General features: G+C 40.6%; 1 protein-coding gene across 1 annotated transcript in view; it reads left to right on the top strand.

The window, feature by feature from the left end:
• Nucleotides 1-13,400, top strand: part of FREM1 (FRAS1 related extracellular matrix 1) — a 149,508-nt gene that overhangs the window by 52,087 nt on the left and 84,021 nt on the right. Inside the window, exons 13-15 of the mRNA XM_040240145.1 lie at nt 2,265-2,473; nt 4,696-4,789; nt 11,197-11,449. Coding sequence (XP_040096079.1) covers nt 2,265-2,473; nt 4,696-4,789; nt 11,197-11,449 — 556 coding nt within the window. The remainder of the gene's footprint in view (nt 1-2,264; nt 2,474-4,695; nt 4,790-11,196; nt 11,450-13,400) is intronic.

The raw sequence follows: 13,400 nt of genomic DNA on the forward strand, positions 1-13,400 counted from the left end.
CTCAGGCCTCTGAGCTTGCAAGTTTTGGTAGAAGATAGGCCCCCCAAGAGGTCACACAAAATAATCTAAGCTGGATTCTCTGTCTCCTTCCCTGCTGGGGACCAGATCATATTCCATGTTGAAAATACAGTTTTGAATGTCTGTGAATTTGATTAGATATTATTCAGATCATCCTTTTCTGCGTATGAGATGCATGCACTGAAATAGCACAGCATCCAAAGAAGCTACCATGTTTTCCAGAACAATCACAGAGAAGTCATTTTTTTATGTAAAATATCCAAACCTCTTGCTAGAGAAAGATGATCTGTTGGGAAGAGGGGGGAAACCAACAGAAAGAGTGAAGTGAATAGTTACCTCTGTCATCTGAAGGTAAATGGAATTGTTACGAGGACTTGGGGCTCAAGAGGCATAGGAGCTTCTGTAGTTTTTCTACAGTGTATGAGACAAATGAAATAGTACCATAGAGAACTGAGAATAATACAATAGAAGTAAAATTAAATGAGTCTTCTCCATGAAAATGGTCGTGGGAGCTGTTCCCTGATGTTAAAAATCCACAGACTGCTAGATTGAGTGACACCATGAGAGAATCTTGATGCCGTACTGACCTGAAGTTCCAGAAACCTAAACACTGGGTTAAGGGAGGGGCTGGAAGGTGAATGATGAAAAAGTGGGAGTAAGTTAGCCTTATGCTTTTAGTCTTTGAAAGTTGTTCTAAAACCATATGTATTTAAAAATCACTGAATGAGGCAAAGTATATTCCTTGAAACTTAGCATCTTGGGATCTTAACTGATGTAACTCAGGACAAAATGAGGCTGGCATACATGGACCATGTTTCAGTGATAATAACCTTCTTTAAATGTGAGCTCCTTTTATTTCCTTCTCCTACAATCAGTGAAAATGTAGGTGTGGCAAATGAGAGTAAGGCTCTTGGGAAAGGTAGGAGTGAGTGGTTGTAGGGAGAAAAGGCTCTTACTTTATGTTCTGCTTTGCTGAAAGAAGTTGTCTATTAAAGAATACAAGGCAGCCGTCCCAGGGAGCTTGGTGTCATTATTTCTATGACCCCCAGGGCTGCCCGTGGGGCAGCTGTGGGTGGCTGGGAGGATGGAGCAGGGTTGTACGTGGACGCTGTGATTTCTTGCTCACTTCCCTTTCCTCTGCCCATTTCTTGTCCCCTTTTCACTCCCAACCCCCTTTTCAAGATCTCTCCTTGGGAAAACCTCTCCTTTCTAGGGGTGGCAGCTGCTCTGAAGAAACTGCTGCTTCCTTGGAGAACATTGTGTCCTCACATTAGCAGAGCAGTCATCCCAGACTGTTTGTGAGGAGCCTTCAAAGCCCATGACTTGTATCAACTTGTTTTTGATTCTGTGTGGTAATACAAATTTGAGAAAATAGTAGATTAAATAAAGTTAACAGATTTTCCTACTCTAGTATCTCAGAGCATGAATATGATTATGAGTCTCATAAACCTCCAAGGTGAAGATATTATATTAATATGTGACTATTTTCAGGTTGTGTTTGACCCTGGAACACTTCTTGCCAGCTGCCAAAGTAATGATAAATATCCCCAGTTGTTCAAACTTGCTTTTTACTTTCAAGCTAATTTTTATTGAGCAGTGGGTTTTTTCTATTATAGAAAATTATCTTTATGGCTTTAATATTTAAGTCTAATGTTTGAATGAATCTATTTCCTGTGAATTCTTCAGTTTCCAGTCTTCAGTTTCCCTGTTCTACTTCCATCTCTAAAATGCTCACTACCCTAATGCTTAAATGCTCCAATCAGTTACTCAAGTCTTTAAGAATTTTTAGGGTATAAGAAAACATGGATTCTTTCCTTCAGGAAATTTAATATAGGTTTTGTTCATTTTGTAAATTAAGGTACATATGTGCCAAGCAATGATAGATACAGACATGATGAGGAATGTTATTTTCTTACTTTACATACATAGTTTAAATCTCATACACTGATGATAAATCTGATTGCTGCTGATAGATCTGATTGCTCAGATCTATTCAGGATCTGAGATCAATGAAATGTAGATGCTTTCAGGTTTCTAGATCTGCCTTGTTTCTTTGTGTCCATCAATGTTTAGAACTGAAAGCATTTAGCCAAGATGTTCAACTATGAATTTGTCCCCTTTAGAACATTCTTGAAAGTTGGATTGACATGTAAAGATGATGCTGGAAGTTTTCTGTTGCTTTCATGAGTTCTGTTTTCAGGTACACCTCATGAACAAGGCCTTAAATGTTTCTTCCTTCTTTCTAGGTGTTTACCAAACCTCTGAGAGTGGTTGAGGGAGGTCAGTGTGTCATCAGCACAGAGCATGTCCTGATTTCTGACGAGGACACCGAACCAGACAACGTCCACCTCTCCTTGCAGAGTCTGCCTCAGCATGGAACGGTGGAGCTAGATGGATTCCCTCTAAACACAGGGGCCACGTTTTCTTGGGGAGACCTCCAGGCCTTAAAACTTAGGTTAGAACGTTTCCTGGATTCTTTGTTTTACATGCTTTGGCTCCCATTTGAATAAATTGTGAGGCAGTGTAAGAAGTTTATTCAATTCTTGCAGGAGTAGCAACATGCCACCTAATACATTCAAGGGGCAGTTGAACACTAGAAATAACAACCCTTTAGTTTTCCCTCCAGACATTTTCTTCCCCTCTGGCTTGCTGTACTGATGAGAATGATATTATGAATATTTGAACAACAAAAATTGAATTGCTACGAATATTAAATTTGCTGCAACAGCATATATCACAAAGGGTAGCGGTCAAACTAGATGAATTGAGTCTGAGCTAATCTGTAAGGCTAATCTACATAACTGAATTTGGCTTTCAGAAAAGCCAACTGCATAACGCCGGAAATTCTGGGATAGAATTCTGTTGATTGATGTCTTTAGTGTGACTTTTTAATCCATTCTACTGGGGAGGTGATTTGCAGGCAAATGAGTAGGGTAGATTAGGTAGGCAGGACACAGACTAGTGCTTGGGCGTCTTATTGTCAGGGACGGAGTAATCCCTGCTTCTTAGCGCTGTAGTGGGCCTATAGTGTTAACAGTTCCCTTCACCTTGAGGATGTTCCTTTCCTCTGCCTAATGTCATTATGTAAGACACTTAAAAAAGAAAAAAAGCTAGTAAAACGCTTTCTCTGTAAAATAATGCAAGATACTCAAAAGCAGTTGTCAGGTAGACAGACATACTGGTTAATCTCTCACTTATACAAATTCAAGTTGGGCAAACTAGAATTTTGGTCTTTTTGATAAAGTATAGGCCTCAAATGCTTAGTTTTGCATTTGGAAATTGACTAAGGGGGATTTGTGTACAGGAGGAGCATTTTCATCCAGAAGTTTAGTTACACTGTTTTATTTACAGCTTCCAGTATCTTAGGCTCTTTTCACTACTCTTATTTTCATTAAAATTTTCTCTCTCCCCACCCCAAGATCTCAGCTCTTTCCTACCGTTAGAAAGAGAGTTCTGTTCAGGTAATTCTTTCTAGGGAATGAATGATGGATAGAGAAAAGGTATCAATTTTGCCAGCACATAGTTCAAGCATTCTTGAGCTATAGTTCAAGCATTCTTCTAGAGGCTTGCAATTATATTTTGTTCATTAAACTTCACAGCAACCAAACCTGATAAGGTAGATGGTTCTGTTCCCACATTATAGTTGAGTTAACTAAGGCACAAAGAGGTTAACTAAGGTCACTTAGCAAGTTTGAGGAGGAGTCTGGTTTTAAAGGAAGTTCTGTTTGATTCCATTGCCATACTTTGGAATGTGTACTCCTAGCCCTATTTGGCCCTTTAAGGATAATGGCATGGTTAAATTTATTTGAATTAGCACATTATCACACGTCAGTCTACTTTTGATCAGGGAGCATGACAAAATAAAGCATAGGAGGCAGTGTTGGGAGGGAAACTGGAGGTTGGAAGTGGGCTTTCTCCACCACTGGGATTGAATCCCTAACTGGTGCGTGACTGAGTCAGTATCAGACATGTGGCTCAGTTCAACAATTATTTAAAACTACAGTGTATCACTACAGTAGACTAGAGAGTGAATGGAAAGCCTAGAATTAGACAATTACTTTAAGAAACTTGACTGGAGAATGAAAAGAAAGTAGTGTCAAGAATAGATCAAGAAAAAAATATTTTTAAGTCTGAAGAGATTCAAGAATCTTCTTAGGTTGAGAGGGAAAGACCTAGTCATTGGCCAGAGGGAAATGGCAAGAGAGAGGTAGTGAGTAATCCATAGATGAGGTTTCAGGGCAGAGCTAAACTGATTCAGCGCACAGAAGGATTAGCCCTAAAAGTGGGGGAGGAGGGAGAATCACCAAAACCCACTCATTGTCCCACTTCTGCCTGTCACTGCTCAGTCTCAGGGTGCCCTCGGCCCCAGGCAGTGTTTTCTGTATGTAGGCAGAGCCATATCCACTGCTTCCCATTTTCACAGTGACAACGTAAAGGGCTGCTTTTTGATTTGGGGACAAGTTATGAATGCACAGAACACATTTTTCTCAGGTGGAGCAATTTTGCCATCAAGGATGCTTGAATATTTATGTAAGTGACTTCGAGATTATACTGGGATTTTGGTTATATATTTATTTGACTGAACATAGGGCCCAAACCATGGAAGAGCTCTTGTGACAATCTCAGTGCACTCTCACTGTGGCCTTGAGTGATTAGTGACAACTGTCATCCCCACAGATACCAGCATGATGGAGCTGAGGAACTTCAGGATGACATACTGCTGCAGGTCACAGATGGCACAAATGCAGCTGAGTATGTTCTACACGTCGAGGTAGGTAGTAAGTTTCCTCCTTGGTTTATATAGAAACAAAGTTTGGGGTTTGGAATCTTCTTAGGGTCTCTGATAGAAATGAAGATACATCGACACCAAAGCAAGAAGGTGCCTGTTTATGTCTTGGAATGTATCAGAACAGACAATAGAGAGCAAAAATATATTGGTGAAATGGGCATACTGGTTTCTCACTACAGTCCATTTAAAGATAGAAATGCTCTGCCCTCAGACTCAGAGACTTAATTGAAGAAGCAATTGGTTCCTTATATAAATTATTTCCAATATTTTTGACCTGTAACATTCAAAAATATTTATTTAGCAGTTGGATGGGTTAGGCTAGCATCATGGGGGTTTTTCCTGTTGCTAGGAGCCATATCTGCATGTACAATGTGAGTTTTTGTGAATTCCTGTACTGTACATTCCCCTGGCTTGTTTGAGATGATTAATTTCCCCCTTTTGACAAATAAAGGAAAATCTGCACATAAAGGTTGAGTTCATGCTCAAAGGCCTGATGGGAACCCCCGAGTTTCTTTGTTGAGTGACTATCCACGTCCACAAACATAACTCACAGGTTATGCAGATATTTGTAGTTAATGACAAAGGAGTCTGCAGAAGACTTACCATGCTTCTTAAAGACCCTCTAATTATTCTTACTGTACCAAATTCTATTTCTGTTACAGTTGGTCAGATCTTCATGGTATGAAATTATTGTTAAAGGTCATAATAATGTATTTGCAAGATATTTTACAGTGAATAATTAATTTAGAATGATCACACCCATCTAGTCTTTTTAAAAGTACACAGGAAAGGAATTATCTTTATTTTATAGCAAAGGTCTGAAAAAGTTCAATGACTTGTCGAAAGCCATTAACTTGACCATGTTGGGCTGAGCTCTGCACAGGTCATCAGGGCAGTGCTCTTTCTTCTTCACAACTGCCACAGGGAATTACAGGTGACTGTAATTCAGGGGCACTTATGCGTGCCAGCTTCAATGCACAGTCCCTTCCTTTCATTTTCCCACTTGGTTCTCATGATGGTCTTAAACCTAGGTGAAAAGAAGCGTGTCATTTCAGCTTCACAAAGGTGAGTTTTCTTTACTGGTGGACTTTTACATATCAAGAAAATTTCTGGTGAAAATCCCAACTCTATCTTCTGTCCGTGACTATCTTTTATCAATGACAATAAGCTGTTCCCTGGTGGCTCAGAGGTTAAAGCATCTGCCTCCAATGCAGGAGGCCTGGGTTCGATGCCTGGGTTGGGAAGATCCCCTGGAGAAGGAAATGGTAACCCATTCCAGTATTCCTGCCTGGAGAATCCCATGGACGGACATGCCTGGTAGGCTACAGTCCACGGGGTCGCAAAGAGTTGGACACGACTGAGCGACTTCACTTATTCACTCACTTACTTGAGGAAAAGAATTTGTTTGTGTTATTTTTTAGAGAAAAGAGCATGTGCTTTGAAAGCCAATCAGAAGTTTGGGCAATTTGAGGACAATTTTATATGATTTTTTTTTTTCATCCAGGAGAAGTGTTTTTAATTCTATCACCTTTGGACTTTTATGCGTTTGAAAGCTGAGGCTATTTTGTGAACTGCTGTAAGGTGATTGTCATGAATGTGTTAGTGAGATTAATCAGATGGGGTCAAAAACAATAATAAAGAGGGTCTTCACTCAACCTCCTTTGAAGACTTGAACAGAGATATTGTCCCTTAATAAGCCAATAGAAAATGGGATGGAATATTGCATGCTTTTTCTACCTTTAATTAAATAAATAAGCCTGGGCTTATCACTCTATTCTCTACCTGTTAAAGGAAAGTGTCAACATAATTTCATGTATATCTGTTGTAGAGTTGTTAGCTTGTTTAAATAGCAGAGTGACCAGGGCATACATACATAGTTAGATTTGTACATTCATTTATCCCCTTAATGCCTAATAAGTGCCATCTATATGCCAGGTCCTATGCTGAATGCTTGGGCTATGATGATGAACAAGACAAATATACTTTCTCTTCTTGTGGAGCTTATGGGCAAGGGAAGAAGGCAGGCTTTAAACCGATTATCACTGAAATAATTAGTTAAAATATGGATGTGTTCTACAAGTCAACAGGGTACTACTACTGCTGCTACTGCTAAATCGCTTCAGTCGTGTCTGACTCTGTGCGACCCCAGGGATGGCAGCCCACCAGGCTCCTCTGTCCCTGGAATTCTCCAGGCAAGAACACTGGAGTGGGTTGCCACTTCCTTCAATGCATGAGAGTGAAAAGTGAAAGTGAAGTTGCTCAGTCGTGTTCAACTCTTCACGACCCCATGGACTGCAGCCCACCAGGCTCCTCCATCCATGGGATTTTCCAGGCAAGAGTACTGGAGTGGGGTGCCATTGCCTTCTCCAAACAGGGTACTAAAAGAGGGTAAATGAAGAAAGTTTCTAAGTGAGTCTCAGTTGTCAAGAAGTTTTCCTGGAGAAATCCATATGGAACCTAAACATAGAGGAAGCCAAATAAAAAGTTAGGGGAGAACATACCAGGCAAGGAACAGGGTGAGGATGCAAAGATGGAACAAAGACCTGATGTGAGTGGAACACAGTGTCTTGAGGATAACAGTGGCATGGGATGGAATGACAAAGGCACCCCATTGTATAAGATAAGGTCAGATACCCCAGGAAAGTCCCTAGGAAGCCAGTGAAGTTTCAGTGATAAAGATTCTGTCTGGGGACATCTCTGGTGGTCCAGTGGTTAAGTTGTTGCCTTCCCATGCAGGAGACTCGGGTTCCATCCCTGGATCAAGAAGATACCCTGGAGTAGGAAATGTCAACCCACTCTAGTATTTTTGCCTGGAAAATTCCGTGGACAGAGGAGCCTGGTGGGCGACAGTCCATGGGGTCACAAAGAGTCAGGCATGACTAGCCATGCACATGCACCTATGCACAGCCGCATTTTAAAAAGATCACACTGGGGACTTCCCTGGTAGTTCAGTGGTTAAGAATCTGCCTTGCAATGCAGGGGACATGGTTAGGGAGCTAAGATCCCACATCAGTTCTGTTCAGCTCAGTTGCTCAGTCCTCTCCAACTCTTTGTGACCCCGTGGACTGCAGCACACCAGGCTTCCCTGTCCATTACCAACTCCCAGAGCTTGCTCAAACTCATGTCCATCGAGTTGGTAATACCATCCAACCATCTCATCTTCAGTTGTCCCCTTCTCCTCCAGCCTTCAGTCTTTCCCATCATCAGAGTCTTTTCAAATGAGTCAGTTCTTTGCATCAGGTGTCAATAGTATTTTGGAGTTTCAGCTTCAGCATCAGTCCTTCCAATGAATATTCAGGACTGATTTCTTTTAAGATTGACTGATTGGATCTCCTTGCTGTCCAAGGGACTCTCAAGAGTCTTCTCCAGAAGGGAACCCTCCTACACTGTTGGTGGGAATGCAAACTAGTACAGCCACTATGGAGAACAGTGTGGAGATTCCTTAAAAAATTGCAAATAGAACTGCCTTATGGCCCAGCAATCCCACTGCTGGGCATACACACGGAGGAAACCAGAATTGAAAGAGACACATGTACCCCAATGTTCATCGCAGCATTGTTTATAATAGCCAGGACATGGAGGCAACCTAGATGTCCATCAGCAGATGAATGGATGAGAAAGCTGTGGTACATATACACAGTGGAGTATTACTCAGCCATTAAAAAGAATACATTTGAATCAGTTCTGATGAGATGGATGAAACTGGAGCCTATTGTACAGAGTGAAGTAAGCCAGAAAGAAAAACACCAATACAGTATACTAACACATATATATGGAATTTAGAAAGATGGCAATGATGACCCTGTATGCAGGACAGCAAAAAAGACACAGATGTGTATAGCAGACTTTTGGACTCAGTGGGAGAGGGAGAGGGTGAGATGATTTGGGAGAACGGCATTGAAACATGTATAATATCATGTAAGAATCGAATTGCCAGTCTATGTCCGATGCAGGATATGGCATGCTTGGGGCTGGTACGCGGGGATGACCCAGAGAGATGTTGTGGGGAGGGGAGTGGGAGGGGGGTTCATGTTTGGGAACGCATGTACACCCGTGGTGGATTCATGTCAATGTATGCCAAAACCAATACAGAATTGTAAAGTAAAAATAAATAAATAAATTAAAAAAAAAAAAAAGAGTCTTCTCCAACACCACAGTTCAAAAGCATCTATTCTTCAGCACTCAGCTTTCTTTATGGTGCAACTCTCACATGGATACATAACTACTGGAAAAACCATAGCTTTGACTAGATGGACCTTTGTCAGCAAAGTAATGTCTCTGCTTTCTGATATGCTGTCTAGGTTGGTCTTCACTTTTCTTCCAAGGAGCAGGCGTCTTTTAATTTCATGGCTGCAAGTCACCATCTTCAGTGATTTTGGAACCCCTAAAAATAAAGTCTCTTACTGTTTACATTGTTTGCCCATCTATTTGCCATGAAGGGATGGGACCAGGTGCCATGATCTTAGTTTTCTGAATGTTGAGTTTAAAGCCAAGTTTTTCACTCTCCTCTTTCACTTTCATCAAGAGGCTCTTTAGTTCTTCTTCACTTTTTGCCATAAGGGTGGTGTCAAAGTAGAGAGAATATCATAATAAAGTCCCATATATCAATCACCTCATCTTAATAATTGCTATCATTTTACCATATTTCCTTCATTTATTTTCTCTTTGCTGAATTATTTTAATGTAAGCCCCAGGTATCATGACTTTAGCCTCTGAATATTCCAGTATACCTCTGAAATTAAAGATGTTTTCACTCTAGCTTTGTCTTGTCATTCACCCATCAACTCAGATTTTCTCACTTTGAACTTGGACTATGCTCCTTTTCCTGTCTTACTTCCTTACTGTATGTCAGCGGAAGAAACTCATTGAATAAGATATATATTATAGGCACTGTGCTCAGCCTGGGAATATAGAAATGAATAACATAATATCTCTACTACAAAAAAGTTGGGACCTAATGGCTCTCAGAGAAGTCCTCCATGATCTGCCAGCTTCTCATAATATAATACCTGTATGCCATCTTTGGATAGCCATTTACTTGGTCTGTTCCTTTTGGCTTTATTGACTATGCCAAAGTCTTTGTGTGGATCACAACAAACTGTAGAAAATTCTTAAAGAGATGGGAATAATAGACCACCTTTCCTGCCTCCTGAGAAACCTGTATGCAGGTCAGGAAGCAATAGTTAGAACCAGACATGGAAAAACGGACTGGTTCCAAACTGGGAAAGGAGTACGTCAAGGCTGTATATTGTCACTCTGCTTATTTAACTTATATGCAGAGTACATCATGTGAAATGTTGGGCTGGATGAAGCACAAGCTGGAATGAAGATTGCTGGGAGAAATATCAATAACCTCAGATATGCAGATGACACTACCGTTATGGCAGAAAGTGAAGAGGAACTAAAAAGCCTCTTGATGAAAGTGGAAGAGGAAAGGGAAAAGATCCCACATGCCGTGGGGCAACAAAGCTCACACACGGCAACTACTGAAGTCCATGTGCTGCAAAAAAGACCCAGCATAGAGAAAATAAAAAATAATAATTTTTTAAAAAGATCACATTGGTTGAAGTGTGAGGGAAGGAAATAAAGGGTTGAGGGTATTCACAGGCCAGACTTGATAAATAAATGTGCAGCATACACCGAGTTGTGGTTGTGAACTCAGAGGAGGACTGTCCTTTATTCCTATTTAGAAAGCCTACTTTTCAAATTTATACAAAATCTTTTAAAATTTTGGACAGTCTCTGCAATCTCATGTTGCTTTTCTTTCCTTTCTACTTAAGGGTTTTATTTTAATGACAGTGAGAAAAAATGTATTACCATGTTGAAAACTGGTACTGATTTAACGGTTATGGAGTTTTAGAATTAACTCAAAATGTTTGAAATGCAGCTGCTACTTATTATATATCCAGAGAAACTTCCTGGGTGGCAGGAAGTTGAAAGGAAAGGAGTTTTGTAATCACCAAGTAATTTGAAATATAAATAACTTTGATGTGGTAAATGTAAATGCTCAGACCACAAGGACTAGATTTCCTCCAGAATATGCATGGATTGGACAGAGGAGGATAGGGGCTTGGGTGACAGACGCTTTATATTACATTTATTTTTTGTCTGTCTAGAAACAAACGAGAGCTTTGGGTCCCAAACCATAACCATACTCCCCCATTCCTACCTTAAATGTCTCTCATATGGGTCATTTCTTCCAAGATGGTTCATATGGGGAAAATTAAAAGATACAAACAGCTTGGCCAAATTCCATAGCTATTGTTTTGTGTGTCTGGAAGACTGAAAAAGTCTGTTATTCCAATTATGAGCAATGAATTACCAGTTGGACAATTTGTCATTGCTTTCTTTTTCTCAGAAACATGTATTTTTCACGTCCCCTTGCTTAGGTGTTCCCTGTAAATGATGAACCACCAGTGCTAAAGGCGGACCTCATTCCCATGATGCATTGCTCCGAGGGTGAAGAGGTGGTCATCACTTCTGAATACATTTTTGCTACTGACTTGGACAGTGATGATTTGAAACTGATGTTCATGATTGTTGGAGAACCTCAGCATGGGACCGTAAGGAGAGCTGGGGTCAGGGTACATCAATTCTCTCAGGAAGATGTTGTCGCAGGGGCTGTGACGTACAAACACACAGGTAAGTGACAGCATTGTGGTGAGTCTGGGCGTGGGGATGCAACAACATTACAGAGTCTTAGCTCACTTCTTGCTGTGGGCTCTGATAATCTCAGTCTTAGTGCTTATTTCCATTAAAACCAGAGAAGCTGCAGTGAGAGCCCATGTCCTATTTTTTCAAATATGATCACGATATTCAGCAGTATTTCTAGATCTCTCAGTAATACAGTGAATTTCACAGAAAGAGCAAGTGTTATTGCTGCTATGTTCCTGATGCTTCCACGTAGACTTTCAATTCACTCTGGCTTGTCCCCATCCTTACTTTGGTCAATTTGAAGAAGGCTATTTGGCCATCCCACTCTGGTTCCATATATCATACCAAAAATGCCTGAAGTAGGCTCCCTAAGGTAATTACATTATTAACTTGAGAAATTTTCTGATTATCAGCTAGTTCCTAAGAAGTAACTGGTCTGCCCTTTGGGTTCTTAAAGAGCAAAGGTGATGTTTTATGCTTTGCGTAACTTGCCCACAGCACCTGACAGTCGTGAACACAGATTGGAACTACAGGAAATGCTTGTTTGTTAGCATTGTAGTTATATTTCTGGCATTGCATTATATTGCTATCTAGGTGGCATTTGTTCCTCATGTAAAATATTCACGTAAAAAATATTGTCAACATCTGAAATCTACAGATCACAGTAGTAGGCATAGTAGGCTCAAAGGAATATAATCCAGACCCTAAGATGAACCCCACTCCCATGGATAGATGATAGTAACACCTCTGTCCTTCATGACATCACCACCCCTGCCAAATCTGATTTCTGGGTTGGGGGCACTTCCTTAGTGATAATGCCATGGACTTCCTCTAACTAACTTTTATCACACTCCATTACTGTTCCATGTTTACACATCCATATGCCTTGCTAACCTAGATTCCAGAGGGAAGTATGACTGAGAGTGGCAGGCCAGGTGAGTGGTACAGGAAATAAGAGGTATCAGAATTCAAATCTTTTTATTTGAAAAAACAGAGAAAGAGGATACAAGCAGTGATGTGGGAGGGAATTCAAGGAGGGGAACTGAGATGGCTCAAGTTTAATTTGGACATGGGGGAAAACGTTTTGTAAATGTACTTTGGAAAAAAACAACTTATTAGGATACCAGTTGCCTTAGGGCCAATTAGTATGACATACTTTAATCACTCCACTAGACATCTCTTTGCTTGAAATAATATCTCTTTATTTTCGCACTGTTAAGTCTTTGTTGTTGTTGTTATTCAATTGGTAAGTCATGTCTGACTCTTTGCGACCCCATGAACTGCAGCATGCCAGGCTTCTGTGTCCTTCACTTCCTCCCGGAGTTTGTGCCAATTCCTGTGCATCGAGTCAGTGATGCCATCCAACCGTCTCATCCTCTGTCACCCTCTTCTTCTCCTGCTTTCAATCTTTCCCAGCATCAGGGTCTTTTCCAATAAGTCGGCTCTTCGCATCAGGTGGCCAAAGTATTGGAGCTTCAGCATCAATCCTTCTAATGAATATTCCGAGTTGATTTCCTTTAGGATTGACTAGTTGATCTCCTTGCTGTCCAAAGGACTCTCAAGAGTCTTCTCCAGCACCATAGTTGGAAAGCATCAATTCTTCCATGCTTAGCCTTTTTTGTTGTCCAACTCTCACATCTGTACATGACTTAGAAAAGGTTTTGTTGTCTCTTTCCTTGTCCTGAGAAGTATAGTCCACTTACTCAATGTCTCTCAATGTCAGAGTTCGCAAATAGGTGCTTCTTTTTGATTTGCCCAAACAGACTATCAGAAAAGTGATCTAGAGACCAATATTATGGTTTGTTACATAATTTTAACATCTTTGAAAGGCTCATTTGGCATAGATACATTATGGGTGAGATGAAACTATCTTCCCTTCAAGCCTGTGCCTTGTTCCAGGTACTAAATAACAAGTAGATATACATATAACTCTCGTTTA

This window comes from Oryx dammah, unplaced genomic scaffold (genome assembly GCF_014754425.2).
Source record: "Oryx dammah isolate SB20612 unplaced genomic scaffold, SCBI_Odam_1.1 HiC_scaffold_1, whole genome shotgun sequence".
NCBI classification, from domain to species: Eukaryota; Metazoa; Chordata; class Mammalia; order Artiodactyla; family Bovidae; genus Oryx; species Oryx dammah.